Here is a 27,245-nt window from a genome sequence, read left to right on the forward strand (position 1 = left end):
CAGGCTGGAGTGCAGTGGCACGATCTTGGCTCACTGCCACCTCTGACTTCCAGGCTCAACTGATTCTCCCACCTCAGTCTCCTGAGCAACTGGGACTACAGGTGTGCACCACCACACTCCGCTTTTTGTATTTTTGGTAGAGACAGGGTTCACCATGTTGCCCAGGCTGGTCTTGAACTCTTAAGGTCAAGTGACCTACCTGCCTCGGCTGCCCTCCCAAAGTGCTGGGATTAAAGGTGTGACTCACTGCACCCAGCCATAATAGCTTTTCTTACCTCTCATTCTGGTCACCTCTTATCCCAGATATGTTTATGTAATCTGCTTGCTCTCTTGAATTTGTTTTTTTTTTTTTTTGAGACGGAGTCTCACTCTGTCGCCCAGGCTGGAGTGCAATGGGGTGATCTCAGCTCACTGCAGCCTCCGTCTCCCAGGTTCAAGCGATCTCCTGCCTTAGCCTCCCGAGTAGCTGGGACTATAGGCACATGCCACCACGCCCGGGTAATTTTTGTATTTTTAGTAGAGACAGGGTTTCACCATGTTAGCCAGGATGGTCTCAATCTTCTGACCTTGTGATCTACCCGCCTCAGACTCCCAAAGTGTTGGGATCATAGGTGTGAGCCACCGCGCCTGGCCTTGAATTTGTTGTGAAACTAAATATGTGAGTGCAGAACTTGCAATGAATGGATGAACCATAGACTAATATGAATCAAAGGCTGCTTTTAAATTCTTAGGTTAGAAAAATAACCTCTTGGTCAGGCCTGGTGGCTCAGGCCTGTAATCCCAGTACTTTTTTAGGAGCCTAGGGCAGGAGGATTGCTACAGTGAGCCATGATCATGCCATTGCACTCCACCCTGGGCAACAGGGTAAGATAACATTTCAAAAAAAAGCCACCCCCTAAAACCAACTTCTTGTTTGGAAATTCCAAATGTCCCTCAGAATTTATCATCCACTATGTTCTTCCTTAGCCACTGTAAGCTATATCAGAGTACCCAGCCAGGAAGTTTGAAGGTGGCTTTTGATTTCTAATTAGGATATTCAGACTCCAGCATCTCAATAGAAAATATGCAGAGACATTCTAGCAACTTGTGACATACCAGGGGTACATGAATATTCAGGGCTCCACACTACTATATAATGCTGCATTTCTTGGTTTTATTTGAAACAGTGCATATTTTTAGCATTTTATGGTAGGATTTTACACTTGTCATTTACACAAATTACAAGGTTCTGCTTCAAGTTTTTAAAAAAAATTTAAAAATTCAGCCCATGTGCAGCACAAGAATATGCAAAACTACTTTACATTATACACACTTTTTATCAAAGGAGATACAAAATTCTGGCTTGTAGTTTTAGACAAATACAAGAAGCTTCAAACTAGACACAAAGGGTTAACATTAATTCTCAAATATAAGTCTGCACTTTTGTGTTGTAGTTCTCTGAGATGTGAATACCAAATTCCTAAGGGATTTTTATGTTTTCCTTCAAAAAGGAAAACTAAAAAAATTCCCATAAACAAGTCCCTCCCCATCAGCTTGATCTTTCTACAATCCTGCTCTTGCTTCCCTTAGTGCCAGACACTTGCATCATGTTACAGAATTGGGGTGGGCCATTTACATCAGACAAAGACCAGATCCTTTTGAGTAACTCCTCTCCTGCAAAAATCTAAACAAGAATGTATTGATGCAGATAGTTCTGCTACATTTTGTTTAATATGATGTAACTCTTGGTAAACTGACGCCGGGCAATTAATCAAAGGGAGGAAGAGACAAAGGTCCCTATCAATGCACTTTCTGTTGGTGACACACTGGAAACCTTAGGAATCAAGTTGTCTGATGCTAAGAGAACTTTAAACTCTTTCTAAATAGAACACACCTACTGACTGCTTGAGGGACTTCTCTGATACTTATGCATAGATACTCTTTTTCAGCATGTTGGAGGCAATATTTTATACTTTCTAAAGGGTTCTGAAGAGGCAATAAGGAAGAGTAGGGCTTTTTCTGCCCCTGTAAAGGTATCGTTTTCTATCATTGGTATCCATTGTTCCCTAAGCATCTTCTGATACCTAAATGTGTGTATATGCATATTTAAAATAATTACCCATCTTTCAATCAAGACACAGCCAACTCTTGATTATCTATGAGAAACGTAAGTGACATTTACTCTCAAACTTCACTCTAACAGAAACATCCACCTTTGATACACTTCATGGTTTTACTTCCCATGTACACCACAGCCTATCAAGACCAAGTTATAACACAAATGTTGTTTCCTCTGACCCATGCTAGGAATGTGTAAGGAAATGGAGTGAGCACATTCTGCTAGGGCTTTGCAGATGACTCTACAGTGGACAATGAGGGCAGGATAGAACTCTGGACATGAGAAAAGACAAATTTCACGTTCTTCCAGAATCAGGTCTTACATGCCTTTGTTATTTTGTTCTAAGTTTATCATTAAAATTAAAAACCTGAGGCATAGTCACTATTTTATATAGATAATGGAGAGTTGACTGTAATCATGTTATGACTTTAGCTCTTTAACATGAAAAAATTCACAAGCAAGTGTATGATAAAAAGATTAAAAAGACTGCCATGACATCTAGAAGCATTTATTTTATGCAAAAAACTTAAATATGATTATGTGTACACAAAAAGTGCACACATTACCTATGCTGAACAATGCTGAGACATAATATATTGATGCAAGTTTTCTAAAATAAACATAAAAATGAGCCCAGACCATCAGACAAAAGCAAAACACTTATTTCCCAGTAGCACAATGCTGAAAATTGATAGCAATCCTAAAACACCTCCAACTTTCCTTACAAAGCTGCCAAAGTCCAACTATTTTTTAAAAATTGACTTTTCTTTTTTTACATTAATAAAAATCTGGTGACAAACATTATAAAACCAAATGCTGGACAGTCTTTACTCCTTTAAAATTCCAAATATTCCAACATAATCACAGGAGTAAAAACCATTTTAAAGTGATATGCTTTATGAAACAAACAACAATATGTACACTTATTGCAAATTATATTAAACTAAAATGAGGGGAAATCAAAATATGAACTGTTTACTACTTGCAAATCAATAATTTTAATTATTTTCTCACTCTGATAAAAATCAGAAAGCAACATTTATAAAATTGCCACCACATCACTTTTCATAGCAGGGAACCGAAATCTGTACATCTCATTTTTGCAGAAAAGTAGGCAGGCAGAAAGAATTATACATAAAAGTTTCCAAAAGGAAAAACAAAGAAATATTTAATCTGATCTCTTTTCTTTTAAAAAATTAATTCAGTAGACTTCTATTTTTTCCTGTGTAACATGGGACTTCCTGGCTCTAAAATGGATGAATTTTCAGTGTCAGTGTAAAGACATCTTGTTACTTTCTTTAAAATAAAAACTGCAGCGTGGAAATTAATGGTGTATTACGCATTTAAACTCCAGATAGGCAGGAACTGGAACCAAGTGTTAAGCAATTTGCTTAATTATTGACTTTTCATAAGAAAAGTCTAGGGGAAGGGTGAGAACAGAGTTGCTTTTAGCCTCTCTCTCAAGAGTTTCTGCTGTACATTTCCATCAGAGGACTTGTGGTCATGTGAAAAGGAAATAATAGTTTCTGTAGTTTTCAAGGCAGAGAGTGTGTGTTCTGAAGTGAGCTTCATTTTCTGTTCAAGGACATTTGTGAATCCAAGTTTTTGCAGAAGCTGAAGCCTGCTTCTGTTTGGCCTTCATTTTCTCCCTCTGCGAATGCGTTTTTACCTTAGGGATAAGAATAGAATGCACAGTTAGAAAAGATGTGGAGAAGATATAAACCAAACTAAAATGATTTCATTTCTATAGTTGTTATATAATAATTTTTTTTTTTTTTTAAAACTTATGCATCAGGGTCTCACTCTGTCACTCAGGCTTTTTAGTGCAGTGGTACGATCATGGCTCACTCAGCCCCAACTCCTGGGTTCAAGTAGTCCTCCACGCTCAGTGTCCAGCCTGAGCCTCCCCGATCGCTAGGACTATAGGCACACACCACCACTGTTGGCTAGTTTTTAAATTATTTGTACAGACACAGGGTCTCATTATGTTGCCCAGGCTGGTCTTCAACTCCTGAGCTCAAGCGATCTGGGAATTCACTATGCTTCTCAGATTCACTACAGGGATTACAGGCATGAGTCACTGTGCTTGGCATGTTATCTAAAATCCTTAAAAAGTTTTTTCATTTTTTCACCTGAAACTTGGTTTAAAGAGCCTTTCCCTAAACTATATAAAAACAAAACACCAATAAAGGAGTTTTTGTTTTTAATGACAGTGCTGCTATCCAATGCCCTATTTGCTTACAACAATAAAAGCTATTTATGACACTATGGCAAAATGAATTTATAAGTAGCAAAATAACTTCCGAGACTCCTGCGCTGGGTAAACATACGTTTTAGCATACTAAAAACACCCCAACCAAACCAGGAGGAAAAATCAGCATTTTTTTTTTTTTTTTTTTTTAAAGAGATAAGGAGGAATTCCCCCATCGCATTTCCCTAATAGGGAGAGAAATTCTGATCCCTGGAAGCACAGGAGAGTGGGACATGACCTCTTTCTCAACTCCTCTCACCTGCTCCTCTTTGGGAGGAGGAGGAACTCATCTAATAGATGCGATTGGGGAAAAGGAACGAACATGTTGGGTTTGGCTTCACCAAGATTTGTTCTTTTGCCCTGAGAAGTGCATTCTGGTTTGTCTGTGGCTGTTCAATTCAGCGGCAAGGCATTAGCAGCCCAACTTGCCTAATTCATTCCACATTTTTATTTTTATTTATTTATTTATTTAGTTTTTTGAGATGGAGTCTTGCTCTGTTGCCAGGCTGGAGTGCAGTGGTGTGATCTGGGCTCACTGCAAGCTCCGCCTCCCAGGTTCATGCGATTCTCCTGCCTCAGCCTCCCAAGTAGCTGGGACTACAGGTGTGTGCCACCACGCCCGGCTCATTTTTTCTATTTTTAGTAGAGACAGGGTTTCACCATGTTGGCCAGGACGGTCTTGAACTCCAGACCTCATGATCCGCCTGCCTCGGCCTCCCAAAGTGCTGGGATTACAGGTGTGAGCCACCATGCCTGGCCCATTCTACATTTTTAATCAGCCTGATCAGTAGTAAGACTGTCTCCTTTTCAACAAATTTTACACCTAAAAGAGAAAGAAATATTCCCAAACTCCTTTACTATGTACATATTTTATAAAGGTAACAATGCCAAAAGAGCTAAGTGATTATTACAATTCATACAGAGACTATTAGTGATTATTATAATTCATACAGAGACTATTAATTTGTTATATTATTTGAAGCAATTTTAACAATATGCTATTAAAGTTTTTTTTCTTTTTTTTTTTTTTTTGAGGCAGAGTCTTGCTCTATTGTCCAGGCTGGAGTGCAGTGGCATGATCTCGGCTTACCACAACCTCTACCTCCCAGGTTCAAGTGATTCTTCTGCCTTGGTCTCTTGAGTAGCTGGGACTATAGGTGTGCGCCCACAAGTGCGGCTAATTTTTGTATTTTAAGTAGAGATGGGGTTTCACTATGTTGGCCAGGCTGGTCTTGAACTCTTGACCTTGTGATCAGCCTGCCTTGGCCTCTCAAAGTGCTGAGATTACAGGCGTGAACCACCGTACTGGCCAAAGAATTATTTACAAGCTGCCTGCTACACCTTCAGGAAGCTTCCCTTTCCTAGCCCTGAGTCCTCTGTATTTCCTGGGCTGCTCTCACAGACTTGTGAAAGACCCAGGTCACTGGAAGAGACCCCTGGACTTGATTCGATGTACCAAGATGTACCAAGATGAATTGCCATCACTGAAAGCACTTGGCTTCTGAAAAATTTCATGTTATTTTGAGAAAAATTCACTTGTTACTAAAAAAAATTCATACTGAACTAATATATAGCTGTTTAATACATAAGGATACACACTTGAGGATATATACTTAGGGGTTAATTTTGAGATATGAACCCACATGATGGGAGGAAAGTTCAATATACAAATGAGCACAAAAACTCAGTAAATTCTAGGCCGGGCGCGGTGGCTCAAGCCTGTAATCCCAGCACTTTGGGAGGCCGAGACGGGCGGATCGCGAGGTCAGGAGATCGAGACCATCCTGGCTAACACGGTGAAACCCCGTCTCTACTAAAAATACAAAAACTAGCCGGGCGAGATGGCGGGCGCCTGTAGTCCCAGCTACTCGGGAGGCTGAGGCAGGAGAATGGCATAAACCCGGGAGGCGGAGCTTGCAGTGAGCTGAGATCCGGCCACTGCACTCCAGTCAGGGCAACAGAGCGAGACTCCGCCTCAAAAAAAAAAAAAAAAAAAAAAAAAAAAAAAAAAACTCAGTAAATTCTTTGCTTTAAGAAAAACAAATTCTAAGACCCTTGAACACTCCCCCACACTAAGCATGCTAAACAAAACATGTTAATCCAAAGACTAGAAACCCACAGTCTGTTACCCTACAGATATTCTGTTTAAATTCAGATTCCTCAGAAATCACAAATTTGGGGTTATTTTTCCACTGATGTTTATTGACAAGCTCATCTTCAAGGAAGAATTTGGCCTTAACTGTAAGCAAAACATACTCAAGGATCAGCAAATCTATTCAGAACATATTTTCAATTCAAAACATTAACTGTTTGCGCTTTGAATGATAGCCTTAACACAAAGAGGAAAAACAACTGAACTAAACTACTGAAATCAGAGACCCAACACTAATGTCCAGCTAATACTGTTGACTGTTCCCTGACCACAGTGAAAATGGCTGATTTTTATTGGTTTTATTGGGTGAACTAAACGAATTTTTGCAAAACGACTAAGAAGTCCAAATGCAGCCCAAAACATAAACAGGACTACTTACTGAAACCCACATACATGCAAATAGCTGAGAGAATACATTTACCACAAAAATCCGATCTAAAAATTCTAATGTTAACTTTACAAGTTAAAACCCTCAGCATCAACTCCCAGCTAAAACTGAGGCCAGTAGGATTTTGCGTATCCTCTCTCTGTTTTGGTGGAATAAAGTATCCTTGAACCATATAGGCAGGAATCAAGCTAAAAATAAACATTATTGACCCTAATGTTGTGAGTAAAAACCTAGTAAGAGGAATTCTGCAAGGGTTAGCACTTGCCACATATTAGAAGTTATGGCTGTGGTATTAAAATGGCTCTAGAAGCTTAACACATCAGAAATCTATCTAAAAGAGCTGAAGATGAAATGAAGTTAACAAACCTAAAGTGTAAACTGTAGTTGGCATATACTAGGGCCTAAAAATGATTTTCACTAATTAATGATTAATCATAAAATATGATAGCAAATACCAAGTAAAACAACTGGACAAGCTTTCTGGAGGTGGTGCTGGTGTGAAGTACCCCTCTGGGGGGATTCTGTACTCAGATCGACAAAAGAGCACCTATAGATGACTGGGGTGAGGTTAGGAGGCAAGCTCTTTTAAGGTATTACTGCAGAGTTGTGATCAGAGCAGGAAATGATCATCTGGGAAGTGAAAAATAAAGCAAGTGAAAAGTGTGGAGAATCATGCAAGGAAAAATAAGACTGATAAATTGGGCATCTGGAGTTAGAATGCAGACACACAGAGAAACACAAGGGTGCCAGGCCTTATTTATCAAGTAAAACCCAGGGCTGAACTTAGTGCAGCAATCCACATCAGACTCCATGATGTAAGGCCCTTAAGGAGAGCTGATTCTATCATCCTAGGTTCATCTGTAGCTCAGTAATGTGTTTGACTGCTCTCAGGTTTGGCACCTCTACGTCTTCTCTTACCAGTTAGTTGGTTGAAACTGTAATGATAAAAAACCTGAACAGGATGATCCTCACCAGGTCTCACGAAAATGCAGGTGGAATGTCAAATCACTCACAGGGAATACTAGCAGTTTATGAGAGCTATGTTTAGAATCTTGCAGCAAGGTGGAAGCTGCAGTTCCACATGAAATAAAAATAGTTAGCACTTTCAGGATTTTGACCATTCAACTGAAGGACATTCAAAACATCAACTGAGGCTGGGTGTGGTGGTTCACACCTGTAATCCTAACACTTTGGGAGGCTGAGGTGGGTGGATCATGAGGTCAGGAGATAAAGACCAGCCTGACCAATATGGTGAAACCCCATCTCTACAAAAATACAAAAATTAGCTGGTGTGGTGGCACACACCTGTAGTTCTAGCTACTAGAGAGGCTGAGGCAGAAAAATTGCTTGAATCCAGGAGGTAGAGGTTGCAGTGAGCAAAGATTGCGCCACTACACTCCAGCCTGGGTGACTCCATCTAAAAAAAAAAGAAAGAAAGAAAAGAAAAGAAATTTCCGGCCAGGCACGGTGGCTCACGCCTATAATTCCAGTACTTTGAGAGGCCAAGGTGGACGAAATCACCAGGTCAGGAGATCGAGACCATCCTGGTTAACACGGTGAAATCCCGTCTCCACTAAAAATACAAAAAATTAGCTGGGCGTGGTGGCGGGCACTTGTAGTCCCAGCTACTTGGGAGGCTGAGGCAGGAGAGTGGTGTGAGCCCAGGAGGTGGAGCTTGCAATGAGCTGAGATGGAGTCACTGCACTGCAGCCTGGGCGAGAGAGCGAGAATCCGTCTCAAAAAAAAAAAAAAAAAATTTTCCAAATACTACATAAATTAATAAATTAGAGGAGAAACACAGCTGCAGCTACTGCTGTTAGCAGTATGTGAGGCAGACCAGATAATAAGTGACATGATGGGATCTTAAGCCATGCCCTGTGTAGCACTAGCCAAGTGACCTAAGCAAAGTCCTTTCAGGTCTTCATTTCCTTACCGCTCATATAGTGTGGTACTTGCTTCATAATGGATGTTGGCAGGTCAGATATCTGCTCACAAAACATTTCCTACTGTCACTACTAATACAGATGCCAGGCACCTATCACTCAGGCTGGAGTACAGTGGCACCATCATGGCCCACTGGAGCTATGAACACTAAGGCTCAAACAATCCTCCTGCCACAGCATCCCAAGTAGCTGGGACCTCACAGGTGAATACCACCAAGCCTGGCTAATTTCTTTTTAAATTTTTTGTAGAGACAGGGTCTTGTTATAGTACTAAATATCATTTGAACTAATTTTTGTTAATTTTCATTTTTTTGAGACAAAGTCTCACTCTGTTGACCAGGCTGGAGTGCACTGGCATGATCTTGGATCACTGCAACCTCCGCCTCCCAGTTTTAAGTGATTCTCCCGCCTCAGCCTTCTGAGTAGCTGGGATTACAGGTGTGTGCCACCACGCCTAGCTAATTTTTGTATTTTTAGTAGAGATAGGGTTTCACCATGTTGGCCAGGCTGGTCTCAAACTCCCGACCTCAAGTGATCTGCCCACCTAGGCTTCCCAAAGTGCTGGGATTAAAGGTGTGAGCCCCCATGCCCAGCCCATTTGAACTAATTTTCACCCCAGTCTTGTTCTTGGCATTGGGTGTTACATTCAATTAAAGTATGCCACTTTCAAAAACATCTGATCTATCTCTCGGTTTTCCTCTCTGACCCTAAAATGCAAGGATTTTCTTCGCATATACTACCCAAAGAGGTGAAAAAGATGAGTAGAGTTGGTCTAATTTAACTGGTGATTATTTCAAATAAACTACTGTTTTTACTTAGTTACTAAAACTGTGTTCAGCCGGGTGCAATGGCTCACGCCTATAATCCCATTTATATAAGGGATCAAAAGCTATATAGCCCTTTATACCTGGGTTTCCTCCACTTTGAGGAGGAAATGACAGTACTGGAGAGAATGACAGTACTAAGCCACATAGAGTTGTTTTTGTTTTTTGAGATGGAGTCTTGTTCTGTCATCCAGGTTGGAGTACATGGTGCGATCTTGGCTCACTGCAACCTCCGCCTCCTGGGTTCAAGTAATTCTTCTGCCTCAGCCTTCTGAGTAGCTGGGATTAGAGGCATGTGCCACCATGCCCGGCTGAATTTTGTATTTTTAGTAGAGAGGGGGTTTCACCATATTGGTCAGGCTGGTCTTGAACTCCTGACCTCGTGATCTGCCCGCCTTGGCCTCCCAAAGTGCTGGGATTACAGGTGTGAGCCACCGTGCCCAGCCATAGAGTTGTTTTAAGCCACAGAGCCATAGGGTTAACAAACAAAGAGCTTATTATTGAGCTTGGCTTATAATAAGCACTTTATTACTGTTAGCTGTTTTTTAACACACTAAGTTTTAAAATTGTGATAAAATATATATCAAATACAATTTATCATTTTAATAATTTTTAAGTATGGAGTTTAATGGCATTAAGAAGATAAAGGGACTGGCGCGATGGCTCATGCCTGCAATCCCAGCACTTTGGGAGGCCGAGGCAGGCGGATCACCTGAGGTGGGGAGTTCAAGACCAGCCTGACCAACAGGGAGAAACCCCATGTCTACTAAAAATACAAAATTAGCCAGGGTTGGTGGTGCGTGCCTGTAATCTCAGCTACTAGGGAGGCTGAGGCTGAGGCTGAGGCAGGAGAATCACTTGAACTGGGAGGCGAAGGTTGCGGTGAGCCAAGATCACACCATTGCACTCCAGCCTAGGCAACAAGAGCGAAACTCCGTCTCAAAAAAAAAAAAGAATATTAGGAGTCTGGCTGCCCAACACGGTGAAACTCGTCTCTACTACAAAAACACAAATTAGCCGGGCGTGGTGGTACACATCTGCAGTCCTAGCTACTCAGAAGGATGAGGCAAGAGAATCCTTGAACCCAGGAGGCAGAGGGTGCAGTGAGCTGAGATCTCCCCATTGTACTCCAGCATGGGCGACAGACCAAGACTCCATTTCAAAAACAAAACAAAAACCCAAAAACAAGAATATAAGGGATCTTCAAAAAGTTCATGGAAAATGAATGTTATGAAATAATAATGCATGGATTTCAAAAAAAATTTTTTTTGCACCAAAATAAACTCATACTAACTTGTTATGTCTCAACAGGATCTAGTATGAGGCACTGAAAATGTTTGAAAAGTTTGAGGGCTGGGGCAGGAAGACTGCTTGAGTCCAGGAGTTTGAGACCAGCCTGGGCAACACAGCAAGACCCAAAAGATTTAAAAAGAAATTAGCCAGCCATGGTGGTGCACACCTATGGTCCCAGCTACTTGGGAAGCTGAGGCAAGAGGACTGCTTGAGCCTCAGTGCTCTCATAGAACAAAGTGAGCCATGATGGTGCCACTGCACTCCAGCCTCAGTGACAGAGTGAGACTGGTCTCTCAAAAAAGTTGTGAAGAGACCGGGCACGGTGGCTCACGCCTGTAATCCCAGCACTTTGGGAGGCCAAGGTGGGTGGTTCGCCTGAGGTCAAGGACTTTAAGACCAGCCTGGCCAACATAGTGAAACCCCATCTCTACTAAAAAAAAAAAATAATAATAAAATAAAATAAAATAAAATAAAATTAGCTGGGTGTGGTGGCGGGTGCCTGTAATCCCAGATACTAGGGAGACGGAGGCAGGAGAATCGCTTGAACCTAGGAGGTAGAGGTTGCAGTGAGCTGAGATCGTGCCATTGCACTCCAGCCTGGGCAACAAGAGTGAAACTCCGACTCAAAACAAAACAAAAAACAAAAAACAAAAAATGTTTGAAGAGAGTCCCTATCAGAGCAATAGGAATTCTGCTAAAATTGAAGCAAGAAAAGCATCAAATGTCTGGTGAAGCTTGGGTAGAATGGTGAAATCACTGATGCTTTAGGAAAAGTTTATGGGACAATGCCCCAAAGAAATCGGTAGCTTAAAACTGGTAAATTTTGTGTATGTGTGTGTGTGACAGGGTATCCTCTGTCAACCAGGCTAGGGTGTAGTGAGGAGTGGCATGATCATGGCTCACTGTAGCCTTGACCTCCCAGGCTCAGGTGATCCTCTCACCTCAGCCTCTGAAATAGCCAGGACTATAGGCACACATCAGACACCTGGCTAATTTTTCTTTTTTTTTTTTGTAGATATGGGGTTTTGCCATATCGCCCAGGCTGGTCTCAAACTCCTAGGCTCCAGTGATCTGGCAGCCTCAGCCTCCCAAAGTGGTAGGATTATAGGCATGAACCATGATGCCCAGCTGGATAAATTGTTTCAGGAAAGGTCGAGACTATGTTGAACATCATGCCCTCCACATTATGAGGAAAAAAATTAATCTTGTTTTTGCCAATTCAAGAGGACTCACAAAAGCAGAAACAATAGTCAACACTGTGGTCATTTCAATTGGTTCAGTTTACAAAATTCTGACTGAAAAATTAAAATTGAGCAAGCTTTCCACTCAATGGCTGTTAAAACCCTTTGCACCTAGATCAGCTGTAGACAACAGCAGAGCTTTTGATGGAAAGTCTAGACAAGTAGGATCAAGATCCTAAAGCAGTTCTTCAAAGAACTGCAATGGGAACTGAAACATGACTTTACCAGTACAATCCTGAAGACAAAGCACAATCAAAGCAATTTAGCAGGGCATGATAGCATGTGTCTGTAGTCCCAGCTACTAGGGAGTAACGATAACAGTTGGGCATTTATTTTGTAATAGCCCTTTTGCTAGGTGCTTTCTTTATATCTACTGATCCATTTAATTCTTAGAGGAACCCGTTAAGATACATACTGTCATATTAACGAAAAAGGGAGGCAGAGGTTCAATAAAGGTCCAGGTTTGAGAAGAAAGTCATGTAAAATTTTCCCCTAATATTGGCTTTCATTACTACACTTACTAGTTAATAGAAACAGAAGTGAGTAGGAGAAACACACTAGTACTCAGATCAGGTTTGAGCCTTCTGGATCAGATGCCATGAGAGGATGTGAAAGGTTGCCAAGAGGGCACTTAGATGATGTAGAAATTTAATAGTTCAAAATTTCAGAATTTCATAAATGCTAATTTTTTTTTTTTTTTTTTTTTGAGATAGAGTCTCACTCTGTCGCCTAGGCTGGAGTGCAATGGCGCAGTCCCTGCTCACTGCAACCTCTGCCTCCTGGGCTCAAGCGATTCTCCTGCCTCAGCCTCCTGGGTAGCTAAAATTACAGGTGCCCATGCCCATGACCACATCCAGGTTTTTTTTTGTATTTTTAGTAGAGACGGGGTTTCACCATGTTGGCCAGGTTGGTCTCAAACTCCTGACCTCAGGTGATCTGCCCGCCTCGGCCTCCCAAAGTGTTGGGATTACAGGTGTGAGCCACCGGGGCCCAGCTCATAAATGACAATATTTTAAATGTTTTTATACACATGCTTCAGTGACTTTTTTTTTTGTTTGTTTTTTGAGACAGTCTCCTTCTGTTGCCCAGGCTGGATGCAGTGTCGCAATCTTGGCTCACTGCAACCTCTGCCTCCTGGGTTCAAGTGATTCTCCTGCCTCAGCCTCCCAAGTAGCTGGGATTATAGGCACACATCACCACACCTGGCTAACTTTCTGCATTTTCTTTCTTTCTTTTTTTTTTTAAATTTTAGTAGAGATGGGGTTTCACCATGTTGATTAGGCTGGTCTTGAACTCCTGACCTCAGGTGATCCACCTAGGCTTCTCAAAGTGCTGGGATTACAGGCACGAGCCACTGCACCCGGCCTGACATTGAGTTTTATAAAAATAATGAAGCAGGATAGTGGGGGTATCCTGAGCTGATCAAATCTGGGACTCTTCCCTAGAAGAAACTCAAATACCTGCAGTCTAATTTCAGGGGTAAATGAGTTAGGTATGTAAGGAAAAAAGGAGGATGAGTTAAGTTCTAAGGCCAAGGTGAAAGGAGCCACCTTCTAGATTTCCAAAAGGAAAAGTCTGAAATCTCAGCCCAAGAATGATCAAAGATGAACAGTTTGGTAAGCCGTTTCTCTGGGCAAGGTAGGGAAGATGTAAGTTGTTGACCTGTGTTAGAATTAATGAAGAATTAAAGAGTGGGCCCTATTACCTATTGACATTTCATGACTGTTTTCTCCATTATGGGAAATTGTATCCAAAAGGTAGCCCTTACTTTATGTAAACCTCTGCAACCACTTGAAAGGCACTAAGCGAAAGAAATACTTGTCTTGTTAATGAAAATAGAAATATCAAAATACCATATACTAAAAAAAATTACACAAAGAAGAAAAGATTTTTCTTCAAATTCGTGCCTTAAAACTGGAGGTTATGAGATAATAACAGATGCTATTATAAACTGACCCAGGAAAACCAGATACAGGTTTCACTCTCAAATGCTTAGGTGTTGAGGTGACTGGCACTAAGGATATACTATGTATAAAACAGAACGTCTAAATTCCCACTTCAGGAAGAATGGCATACATTACCTTTGTAAGTCAATTTGTCTTTCTGCTGGTGCTGCCTTTTTGGCTAAATCTTGCAGTTTGGGTGCTTTGGCATTACCTGCTTCCAAACCCCCAGGGCTCTCCTGACCCACTGCGGCTCTCTTCCTTCCCTTGTTAATAGATTTATTTAGATCATCATTTGTGGTTGCATTGCCCTGAGATTCAGACTTGGGTCGACGTCCTCTCCTGGGTTTGGAAGGGGCAGGCGGTCCCGATTCATCTACTTTCTCATCTGTTTTTTGTTGGATATTCTCTGCACCAGCTGCTGTTACTGTTCTTTTCTTTCCTCGGTCACTGCTGATGTTGCCCTGGGTAGCCTGATCAGAATTAATTTCCTAAAAAAGCACAAAACAATTCCATAAACACAAATTCCTTAAATATTAATGATCTCTATTAGAAAAGAGTGTTTTGAAAGTATTTTAAAGGAGTCTGGATTCGAGGGCTTCCAGTTAACTGCTTACATCACATTAGGAAAGTAAGCTACTTGAGGAGAGTGACTGTGTCTGGTACCTACCATGGTGAATAGCATATATAATGTGCTCGATAAATGCTCACTAAAAAGCAGAGGCTGGGAACAGTGGTTCGCGCCTGTAATCGCAGCACTTTGGGAGGCTAAAGCGGGAGGATCGCTTGAGCCCAGGAGTTCCAAACAATCCTCGACAACATAGTGAGATCCTATCTCTACAAATAATTTAAAAAATCAGCTGGGCATGGTGGCTCATGCCTGTAGTCCCAGCTACTTAGGAGACTGAGGTGGGAGGATTGCTTAAGCCTGGGAGGCTGAGGTTACAGTAAGCAGAGATTATGCCACTGGACTTCAGCCTGGGTGACAAAGGGAGATCTTATCTCAAAATAATAATTGCAGGCCTGGCACGGTGGCTCACACCTGTAATCACAGCACGTTGGGAGGCCGAGGAGGGCGGATCACCTGAGGCTGGGAGTTCAAGATCAGCCTGACCAACACGGAGAAACTCCGTCTCTACTAAAAATACAAAATTAGCCAGGCGTGGTGGCCTATGCCTGTAATCCCAGCTACTCGGGAGGCTGAGGCAGGAGAATAGCTTGAACCTGGGAGGCGGAGGTTACAGTGAGCCGAGATTGCACCATTGCACTACAGCCTGGGCAACAAGAGTGAAACGCTGTCTCAGGGGGGCAAAAAATTGCAATAATAAAAATATAAAGCACAAATAGTACTTGAAAAATAAAATTTACTTGGTTTTGTTGTTATACTCCATCCAAATGAAAGGTGCTTCTTATTGATGGTATGTACTAAATCTGTCACTTCTTAAAAGAAGAGTATTTTCAGAATTCTACATGCTATTCATGTTTTGTCTATGAGTACATCTAAGTATAATAATCTTTGTAGTTCTGTAACGTAAAGTTCTTTAACTTTTCATCTCATCTCAGTTGCAATGAGCTGAGATCATGCCACTGCCCTCCAGCCTGAGTGACAGAGAAAGACTGTCTCAAACAAAACAAAACAAAACACAGAAATTATTATTTTAATTGACATAATTCTAACTGAACTGATTAAAGAGAAAGAGTAATACAATCATCGAAAAAATTAGATTAAATCTTTTTAATTAACTAATTTTCATTTTCCCCAGAAAATATTCCCAGAAAGACAAGGGAAAATAAGTGACAAATCTTCCATGTTTCAAGAAAATTTAGTTCAAAGAAAATTCCCAGGAGTAACAACTTAAGTGAGAAAACCCACAAATCAGTGTTTTACTTTAGAGTTTCCTTTTTTTTTTTTTTTGAGATAGGACCTCGCTCTGGTTGCCAGGCTGGAGTGCAGTGGCGCAATCTCAGCTCACTGCAGCTAAAGTCATTCTCCCACCTCAGCCTCCCTAGCAGCTGGGACTATAGGCAGATACCACCATGCTCAGCGAATTTTTCTATTTTTAGTAGAGATGGCGTTTCACCCAGTTGCCCAGGTTGTTCTCAAACCCCTGGACTCAAGCAATTCACCTGCCTCAGCCTCGCAGAGTGTTGGGATTATAGGCGTGAGCTACCGTGCCCAGCCTGAAGTCTCCTTTAATGTGAAGCCTCACTTTAGTGAACAGATAATCCATGAAAGGACAAGAGTAAGATGGCTTGCAGGAACTGAACTGTGAAAACAATACATAACGGATCAGAGAAGAAATATGCAAAGTCATCTTCGGGAATGATGGCGACTGCTGGACATAACGGAATGGATCAACAACAGGACCAAGTATTGGTCTAAACACAATCAAGGTTTTAACCTGGAGTAGGAACCACTTGTTCAACTGAAAGTTTAATAGGTGTGGGGGTTCTTGGGCATACATTGAGGAACAAAACAGGTATGGTTCTTCATATAGGTTAGTACGGTAGGTAACTGATTTTTAAAAAGGTAAATACTTAAGCACAAACCTGTGTGCTAACAGGGTAAAGAAGCTGAGTTAGATGAGACAAGGATAACAAATTTAAAATGGGCAAAATATGAACAGGCAATTTACAGAACAGTACATCAAATGGTCAATAAACATACTGGCAGTCAGAGAAATGCAAATTAAAGTAGCAGGGCATTAGATCTGGTAAGCGGAGATAGAAAAAAATTCAAATGAACTGTAAAACATGTTGTTGTTGGTATATAGAGAAGAAAGTACTCTCATACCCTGCTGCTAGAAATGTCAAGTGTTCTAATCTCTCACGAAACCAATATGGAAATATCTAAAAGCTCTAATGCATTTATCCTTTGACCCACTAATACTACTCTGAGATATTCAGCCCACAGAAATAAAAGCACCAGTAAGTGTGCTTCTGTATGTATATATACATATATATGTCTCTCTTTTTTTTTTTTTTGGTGATGGAGTTTCACTCTTGTCTTCCAGGCTGGAATGTGGTGGCATAATCCTGGCTCACTGCAACCTCCATCTCCCAGGTTCAAGCAATTCTCCTGCCTCAGCCTTATGAGCAGCTGGGATAACAGGAGCATGTCACTATGCCCAGCTAATTTTTTGTATTTTCAGTAGATACTGGGTTTCACCATATTGGGCAGGCTGGTCTCTAACTCCTGACCTCGTGATCTGCCTGCTTCAGCCTCCCAAAGTGCTGGGATTACAGGCGTAAGCCACTGCACCCGGCTGCTTGTGTGTATATTTTATTATTTTACACACAATAAGTTTATAAACAATATTTACTGCGACATTATAGTAGAAAAAAAGGGAAAGTATATGTGTATACAAATGTGAAAATAAGATTGAACTGTTGAAAAAGAAAAAAAGAGGGCCAGGTGCAGTGGCTCATGCCTGTAATGCCAGCACTTTGGGAGGCTGAGGGAGGCAGATCACCTGAGGTCAGGAGTTTGAGACCAGCCTGGCCAACATAGTGAAACATCGTCTCTACTAAAAATACAAAAATTAGCCAGGTGTGGTGGCAGGTGCCTGTAATCCCAGCTACTCGGGAGTCTAAGGCAGGAGAATCGCTTGAACCTGCGAGGTGGAGGCCACAGTGAGCTGAGATCATGCCATTGCACTCCAGCCTGGACAACAAAGTGAGACTCTGTCTCAGAAAAAAAAAAAAAAAAAAGAAAAGAAAGTTGAAGTAAGGGTTTGGAGCAATATAATATTACAGATCAAGCTGAAAGGAAGGTTTGGATATAACAGAAATTAGAATTTAAATTTCCAATTTCAAAATTACATAGACTTTTAGGAAAAGGCCATAAAGGTAACAGATTGCTGGTTGTACTAGATAAACACTTAGGCCTTTGCAAATGTACCACCCTTTAGTAAGTATTGTAAGTATATGATGTAACTCAATGTCTATGGCAATATGCATTTTTTTGTATGTAAGTTTGTTTAAGTCAAGACTGCTTAACTTTACACAAGGATCCCACAATATTCTAATCTATTGGTATCTGGGTTCTAAGAATTTTGATAGTAAGAGGTAACTTGTTACCTGAATCCATTGACATGCTGTGTTTCAAACACTAAGCAAAAAGAGTTTAGATAGCAAGAGATTGATCTAAAAATGTAACCTTGGGTGGGCATGGTGGCTCATGGCTGTAATCCTAGCACTTTGGGAGGCCGAGGTGGGTGGATCATGAGGTCAGGAGTTCAAGACCAGACTGGTCAAGATGGTGAAACAACATCTCTACTAACAATACAAAAATCAGTCGGGCACGGTGGCAGATGCCTATAATCCAGCTACTTGGGAGGCTGAGGCAGGAGAACCGTTTGAACCCAGGAGGCGGAGGTTGCAGTAAGCTGAGATCGTGCCACTGTACTTTAGCCTGGGCGACAGAGCAAGACTCCATCTCAGAAAGTATCCTCATGTAGCTGAGTTCAGAAAATGAGAGTTTGGATAGGAAAAGTTAAGCTACTGTTGTGTAACCGCATAATCCTAGTATATTTCATGTACGCAAGGGTAATACCTAAAATATTTGATGACCACCGTAAGTATATGGCGAGCAATAAAAAGATAAGCACTTCAAGAATATGATCCTGGGTGGCAGGGGAGGGGGGAATACTTAATAGTATTTTCAAGCCATTCTTACTGAGATAAATTACCAATTTCGTAACAGTTGAGTCAGACGCGGCTCATGCCTGTAATCCCAGCACTTTGGGAGGCCGAGGTGGGTGAATCACGAGGTCAGGAGTTCAAGACCAGCCTGGCCAACACAGTGAAACCCCGTCTCTACTAAAAACACAAAAATTAGCTGGGAACGGTGGTGTGCACATGTAATCCCAGCTACTCAGGAGGCTGAGGCAGGAGAATTGCTTGAACCCGGGAAGTGGAGGTTGCAGTGAGCCGAGATTGTGCCACTGCACTCCAGCCTGGGTGACAGAGTGAGACTCCGTCTCAAAAAACAAAACAAAACAAAAACAACTGAAGACCAGAGAAGTCAAGCAATCTGCTCTAGTCAACACACAGCCAGTGAGTAGCAGAAAAGAGAGGTGCAAGTCAGATCTGTGTGATGCTCCTATCAATTATGCACCACTCCTTTCTCTCCTGCCAAAAAATTAAGAAATTGGGTTGGGCATGTGAGATCCAGTTTCAAAACAAAACAAAATTGGGTGGTATAGTTTAAAGATCAACAAAAAAGTCAAGCACGGCTCACGCCTGTAATCTCAGCACTTTGGGAGGCTGAGGCGGGCAGATCACCTGAGGTCAGGCATTCAAGACCAGCCTGGAGTGGCGTGATCTCAGCTCACTGCAACCTCCACCTTAGAGGTTCAAGCAATTCTCCTTCCTTGGCCTCCTGAGTAGATGGGATTAAAGGTGCATACCACCACACCCAGCTAACTTTTGTATTTTTAGTAGAGATGAGGTTTTACCATGTTGGTCAGGCTGGTCTGGAACTACTGACCTCAGGCAATCTACCTGCCTTGGCCTCCCAATGTGTTGGGATTACAGGTGTGAACCACTGCGCCTGGTCTTTTTTTTTTATTTTTTTGAGACAGGGTCTCACCCTGTTGCCCAGGCTGAAGAGCAGTGAGTGGTGCAATCTCGGTTCACTGCAACCTCTGCCTCCCGGGTTCAAGTGATTCTAGTGCCTTAGCCTCCTGAGTAGCTTGGACTGCAGACAAGTAATTTTTTGCACTTTTAGCAGAGACAGGGTTTTACTTCAAGTGATCCACCAAGTCTCACTCTTGTCGCCCAGGCTGGAGTGCAATGGCATGATGTTGGCTCACTGCAACCTCCACCTTGAGGGTTCGAGTAATTCTCCTGTCTCAGCCTCCCAAGTAGCTGGGATTACAGGAGTGCGCCACCACACCTGGCTAGTATTTTGTATTTTTAGTACAGACGGGGTTTCACCATGTTGGCCAGGCTGGTCTTGAACTCCTGACCTCAACTGATCCACCCACCTCTGCCTCCCAACGTGCTAGGATTACAGGTGTAAGCTACCGCACCCAGCCAAGATGAACTTTTAAAAACACAGTAGAAACAAAGTAAAGGGTTGATCACTGGTAGGAATCAGTAAACTTTTGAAAGATTTCTAAAACTCTCAATTCCTTTTTTTTTTTTTGAGATAGAGTCTTGCCTCCTGGGTTCAAGCAAGTCTCCTGCCTCAGCCTCCTGAGTAGCTGGGATTACAGGTGCCTGCCACTACGCCCGGTTAATTTTTTTACTTATAGAGACGGGGTTTCGCCATGTTGGCCAGGTTGGTCTTAAACTACTGACCTCGTGATCTGCCCACCTCAGCCTTCCAAAGTGCTGGGATTATAGGCGTGAGCCAACGTGCCGGGCCTCAATTCCTATTCTTTAAAAGAGTTGAAATGGGTAGTATAGGAAAAGAATACCATTATGGGTGACCACATTAATTTTTTTTTTTTTTTTTGGAGGCAGAGTCTCTGTCACCCAGGCTGGAGTGCAATGGCGTTATCTTGGCTCACTGCAACCTTTGCCTCCTGGGCTCAAGAGATTTTCCTGCCTCAGCCTCCCGAGTAGCTGGGATTTCACTGCCGACCATCATGTCCTGGTAATTTTTTTTTTTTTTTTAGTAGAGATGAGGTTTCACCATGTTGGCCAGGCTGGTCTTGAACTCCCGACCTCAGGTGATTTGTCTTCCTTGGCCTCCCAAAGTGTTGAGATTACAGGTGTAAGTCACTGTGCCCAGCCAGACCACATAAATTCTTATAAAATAAAGTGGATGGAGGTAAGCCGAATCATTTTTGGAAAGTGTAACAAAGTATACCCAGGGGTGGTAATACACACAAGTTTAAAATGTAGCATGTGGATTAACATGTTGGCTGTAGATTTCTTACCCCTGTGGAAAAACTGTCATAATCTCCATGGAAAAAATCCACTTGTTAAATTTTAAAATTGGCCGGGTGCGGTGGCTCAAGCCTATAATCCCAGCACTTTGGGAGGCCGAGACGGGCAGATCACAAGGTCAGGAGATGGAGACCATCCTGGCTAACACGGTGAAACCTCGTCTCTACTAAAAAAATACAAAAACCTAGCCGGGCGAGGTGGCGGGCGCCTGTAGTCCCAGCTACTCGGGAGGCTGAGGCAGGAGAATGGCGTGAACCCGGGAGGTGGAGCTTGCAGTGAGCTGAGATCCGGTCACTGTACTCTAGCCTGGGTGACAGAGCGAGACTCCGTCTCAAAAAAAAAAAAAAAAGAAAAAATTTAAAAAATTTACCTTATTCTTTACTGGGTCAATATTCTTTACAGGTGTGACTGAAATAATCCTCACAGGGTTCTCTTCATTTTCACTAACTCCAGTTTCTGCTGCCTCTGAACTCTGTTCCCTGTTTAAGACAAATAAACCAAGACTTCATATTTCCATGAAGAGAAAGTTCACTCTCTCACCATACCAATAAAAAAAGGCTTAGGATGGTTTCGAAATCTGGACAAATGAAGCAACAATAGCAAGATTCGGATATTCTGTAGTTATAGAGACTATTGCTTTAAAAGTACCATTTTCCATTTAGCTTTGATAAAGTGGTATCTATTTCCATTTTGCCTTAATAACCTTAAGACAGAAATGACTGCCTAAGACTACCCGATAAAAGGGTTAATTGTCAAGAGACAAAATAACACAACTATTGTTAACTTTATCTTTTGGGAATAGAAAATCCTAAAACGAAAGTAAAACTATAGACCATAGTATAGTTGTCATTCCCATAGTGTTCTACAAAAAAGGGGGCTGTCGGCCGGGCGCGGTGGCTCAAGCCTGTAATCCCAGCACTCTGGGAGGCCGAGGCGGGCGGATCACGAGGTCAGGAGATGGAGACCATCCTGGCTAACACGGTGAAACCCCGTCTCTACTAAAAAACACGAAAAACTAGCCGGGCGAGGTGGCGGGCGCCTGTAGTCCCAGCTACTCAGGAGGCTGAGGCAGGAGGATGGCGTGAACCCGGGAGGCGGAGCTTGCAGTGAGCTGAGATCTGGCCACTGCACTCCAGCCTGGGTGACAGAGCGAGACTCTGTCTCAAAAAAAAAAAGGAGAGGGCTGTCAGAAGAGCCTATTTGGTAGGTATTTGAGGCCCCACTATTCTTTAAACCACATTAATTGATTTTATATCTTGGGCTTCATTTTTGCGAAAAGTGGTTTAAAACATCATTGGTTGAGTTTATTCGTAAGATTTCATGTGTAAGAACAATATCTATAAAAGCCACAATATTAAATGTTCCTACGAGTAGGGTCAGAAATGATAAAGGTTTGACGTGACAGATATCCTAATTACCCTGATTTGATCACTATACATGGTATGCATATACCAAAATATCACAAACACCTCATAAATATGCACAATTATTATGTATCAAAATAATTATGTTTATGAAAAAAATTGCAGGTAGAAATTCTTATGTAGTAGCTAATACCCTGAATACTTAGTATGTTAAAACAAACATGGAATATTTTTATAAGTGAAAAATGTTAGAACAATGTAAACTTATCCTATACTTTTAAAAGAGACAGGGTCTTACTCAGGCTGGAATGAAATTGTGTAATCATAGCTGATATAGCCTAGAACTCCTGGGCTCAAGTGCTCTTCCTGCCTCTGTCTCCTGAGCTCCCAAGTCGCTGGGACTACAAGTGTATGTCCCATGTTGCCCAGGCTGGTTTCAAACTCCTGGGCTCCAGTGATTATCCTTCCTCGGCCTCCCAAAGTGCTGGGATTACAGGTGTGAGCCATCACACATAGCCTTTTCTTTTTTTTAAGAGCCAGGGTCTTGCTTTGTCACCCAGGCTGGAGTGTAGCGGTGGCATCACAGCTCACTTTAGCCTTGAACTTCTGCGCTCAAGCGATAATCCTGCGTTGGCCTACTAAAGTTCTGGGATCACAGCTGTAATGCACTATACCCAGCTCTCCTATACTAATTTGAGTTAAAAATTAAAAAGCATTTCATTTTATTTAAAAGTTATGTTTTCATAGTTTTCCTAAGCGTTGAATTTTCTTATGTATAAAAAATAAACATTTTGGGCCAGGCGTGATGGTTCATGACTGTAATCCCAGCACTTTGGGAGTCCAAGGTGGGCAGAGACTAGCCTGGCAATCATGGTGAGACCCCGTCTCTACTAAAAATACAGAGATTAGCTGGGAGTGGTGGTGTGCACCTGTAAGCTCAGGAAGCTGAGGCACGAGAATCACTTGAAACCAGGAGGCAAAGGTTGCTGTGAGCTGACATCCCATCACTGCACTCCAGCCTGAGTGACGAACAGAGACCCTCTGTCTCAAAAATATTAAAAAAAGCATTTTGATACAAATCGGTTGTATTAATTCTTATATTATTTTCTATTAACTTTTCTACACACTTAGAATGCTATATATTAATAGTTTCAAAGTGTGCAGTACACTCTTCATTTCCTCATTGAAAATACTAAAATGTGCCTGGGTGCGGTGGTTTGCACCTGTAATCCCAGCACTTTGGGAGGCTGAAGTGGGTGGATCACTTGAGCCCAGGAGATCGAGCCCGACTTGGGGAAGATGACGAAACCCCATCTTTACGAAAAGTACAAAAGAAAATTGACTGGGGTTGGTGGTGCATGCCTGTAGTCCCTGCTACTTGGGATGCTGAAGCGAGAAGATTCCTAGAGCCCAGGAGTCTGAGGCTATGGTGAGCTATGATTCTGCCACTACCCTCTAGCCTAAGCAACAAAGTGAGACCCTGTCTCTTAAAAAAAAAATAATTACGGCCGGGCGCGGTGGCTCAAGCCTGTAATCCCAGCACTTTGGGAGGCCGAGGCGGGCGGATCAAGAGGTCAGGAGATCGAGACCATCCTGGCTAACACGGTGAAACCCCATCTCTACTAAAAAATACAAAAAACTAGCCGGGCGAGGTGGCGGGCACCTGTAGTCCCAGCTACTCGGGTGGTTGAGGCAGGAGAATGGCGTCAACCTGGGAGGCGGAGCTTGCAGTGAGCTGAGATCCGGCCACTGCACTCCAGCCCGGGCGACAGAGTGAGACACCGTCTCAAAAAAAAAAAAAAAATTACACAAAATTGAGAAAGAAAATAAAATACTGACTGGCCGGGCGTGGTGGCTCATGCCTGTAATCCCAGCACTTTGGGAGGCCAAGGGGGTGGATCACCTCAGGTCAGGAGTTCGAGACCAGCCTGGCCAACATGGCGAAACCGTCTCTACTAAAAATACAAAAATTAGCCTGGTGTGGTGGCAGGCACCTGTAATCCCAGCTACTTGGGAGGCTGAGGCAGGAGAATCGCTTGAACCCAGGAGGTGGAGGTTGCAGTGAGCCGAGATTGCACCATTGAACTCCAGCCTGGGGACAAGAGTGAAACTTCGTATCAAAAAAAAAAAGAAAAGAAAAAAGAAAAAGAAAATACTAAAATCCATCAATATTATTTTGTACCAGAACACCTCTAACGACAGAAGACCATTTTATGAGACAGCACTTTAGGAATAAAAGATAAACCAAGTAGTGAGTGCTAGGAACAAAATAATTGGAGAGAAAAGTTGCCTTGATCGATTTCCGGTTGAAGGGTTCAGCTCTGAATTTACATTAATATTGCTTCCAGTCTCAGTGCCAGTGCTTCTAACATAGGGTTTCCTTCCCGTTGCTGATAAAGGCTTATTTACTGCACCTAGTACTCCAGCAGGCTTTGGCTAAAAACAAAAAGAAAAAAACCCCCCAAAAACACACACGTTTATATCTTACCATGTATACATGTAAATTTAGACAAAAGTAAGAGATATTGTTAAATGCTAATTAGTTAAATTTACCAGAAATGTTCATTCTGGGCCAGGCACAGTGGCTCCTGACTATAAATCCCAGCACTCTGGGAGGTGGGTCACTTGAGGCCAGGAGTTCAAGACCAGTCTGGCCAACACAGTGAAACCCAACCTCTACCAAAAACATAAAAATTAGTAAGGTGTGGTGGTGTAAGCTTGTAGCCCCAGCTACTTGGGAGACTGAGGCACAAGAATTGCCTGAACCCAGGAGGTGGAGGTTGCAGTGAGCTGAGATTGCACCACTGTACTCCAGCCTGGGCGACAAAATGAGACTGTCTCAAGAAAAAAAAAAAGTTCATTCTGTAAAATTGTGTTTGGCTGCCTTAATACAATCAAAAGTCATAAGCATATCCCTACTTAATAATAACTAGGTAATATTAATTTATCCTTTATTATTCAATCAAAATACAAAGTTCCCCTAAAATACAGCAAAATACATAATAAACGCTTCTATAAACAAACTATTGGAGATATATATATAGAGTAATACTTTAGGAATTGTTTACAAAAAACTAAATTTCCTTTTGCTGTTCTAGGTGTCACCGTATTACTTATATAGAACATGAATTATCTCATTCATTAGTAGTATAAAATTATTTCTTTTATCTTATATACCTAAGTTGGTTATAGCATTTCCCAGGAAAGCCTTCTTTGTGAATTGTAAATAAACTGTGCTTAACATTACTAATGAGAACACACAGTGGCAATTCAGAAGAGTGGCTGCTGGCAGAAAAAGTCTAAAAGCATGGCTGCTTTAGATGCTTTAAATCCATAATGTGATCCCTAAGAATCAGGAACTATATAATCTAGTGGTCATTTAAAGGTATTTCTAGGAATAGCAGAAGCAATATACACATGAAACAAAGATCTCAAAATTATTAAGTACATAATACCTTTCCTGTTAACAGAAGTACTCTTGTCTCTTCTGAAATATAACTCTTATCATTACAGAAGTCCTATTAATAAAAAAAAAAAAGAAAAAAGAAAAAGAAAAAAGAAACATCAATCAAAGGGAACATGAGTATTTTAATTATCCCAATAAGGTTTTTTAGGTATTGTGCCTTGCAATAATAAATACACTTGTGCTAACACATATACCAGTTCGTCAAACAAACAAAACATTTAATGAGCCATACCATAAGTCTAGCTTTAAATTAAACTGATGGCACAGACACTTAGGCAAATGTCAAAGATAAATTTCCTAAATCACACCATAAATAAAGCACACCCATGTTTTCATATGGTTCAATGCAGTTTATTCGTTAGATTTATTCATTGAATTCCACCACATCATAAACTCGGGCTGGGTGTGGTGACTCACGCCTGTGAGCCTCATCCCAGCACTTTGGGAGGCCAAAGTGGGCACATCACCTGAGGTCAGAAGTTTGAGACCCACCTGGCCTGGCCAACAGTGAAACCCCATCTCTACAAAAAATACAAAATTAGCCGGGCCAAGTGGCACGCGCCTGTAATCCCAGCTACTCAGGAGGCTGAGGCAGGAGAATCACTTGAACCTGGGAGGCAGAGGTTGTGGTGAGCCAAGATCGTGCCACTGCACTCCATCCTGGGTGACAAGAGTGAAACTCCACCTCAAAACACAAACAAAAACAACAACAAAAAACACATAAAACTGTTTCTTAGAACCATAAGTAGATCAACTGTCAAAATACAATTAAGTGAATTATGTTCTTTGACAGCTGTGATATTAACAAGTAAATAAACGATTTAAACGAAAAGTGGAAAATGATAGCACTTTGAGAGTTGTATCTATATACAAATTAGGAGTTCAAAGAGAAAAAAAAAAAGAAAAAACAAATTAGGAGTTCAAACTTGATCTCTCGATGCCTCTTCCTGTTTAATATCTGAAAATGGCACACAAATAAACCACAATATTGTGTCAGTGAAGCAAAACCAGCTAATAAACTCAGGAAATATAAATACGTTTTAAGTAATCCCATTAAAAAATATTTTTAATTGTATTAAATTTACCTTCACAGAAGTAGGAAAGAACAAAGTGTGCCTGTGAGGAAATCACAGTTTTGTCATGTGTGCTAGGCAAAGCCGTATCATTTCTTTTGCACTGTCTTCTATGCAGCTAAAATAAACATCAAGAAACCTGTGTACCAAAGTTCATTCACTTCATTCATAAAGATATACTATAGCTTCACTAGGTTCACTAACTTCACAAACCTAGTTTTCTAGTGTTTATGAATTTATAACACATTGAAAGCAACATGTTAGAAAAATAAGGAATGCTGCATACTGAAAACAGAAAAACCTAAGTTA

General features: G+C 41.6%; 1 protein-coding gene across 3 annotated transcripts in view; it reads right to left on the bottom strand.

Annotated features, from left to right (window-relative positions):
• Window positions 1-1,133: 1,133 nt before the first annotated feature.
• PDS5A (PDS5 cohesin associated factor A) overlaps window positions 1,134-27,245 on the bottom strand; it is a 170,088-nt gene continuing 143,976 nt past the window's right edge. For 2 of the 3 annotated variants that reach the window (XM_033214030.1, XM_033214031.1), the window contains 5 exons: window positions 25,853-25,915; window positions 24,688-24,833; window positions 21,404-21,512; window positions 14,272-14,624; window positions 2,591-3,767 (listed from right to left, as the gene is read on the bottom strand). In XM_033214030.1, the coding sequence (XP_033069921.1) occupies window positions 3,764-3,767; window positions 14,272-14,624; window positions 21,404-21,512; window positions 24,688-24,833; window positions 25,853-25,915 (675 nt within the window). In that variant the 3' untranslated portion in view covers window positions 2,591-3,763. Of the gene's footprint in view, window positions 3,768-14,271; window positions 14,625-21,403; window positions 21,513-24,687; window positions 24,834-25,852; window positions 25,916-27,245 lie in introns of all 3 variants that reach the window. The other variant, XM_033214029.1, reaches the window with a different exon arrangement.

The sequence above is a fragment of the Trachypithecus francoisi genome, unplaced genomic scaffold (assembly GCF_009764315.1).
Source record: "Trachypithecus francoisi isolate TF-2019V2 unplaced genomic scaffold, Tfra_2.0 Lachesis_group1, whole genome shotgun sequence".
Taxonomy (NCBI): domain Eukaryota; kingdom Metazoa; phylum Chordata; class Mammalia; order Primates; family Cercopithecidae; genus Trachypithecus; species Trachypithecus francoisi.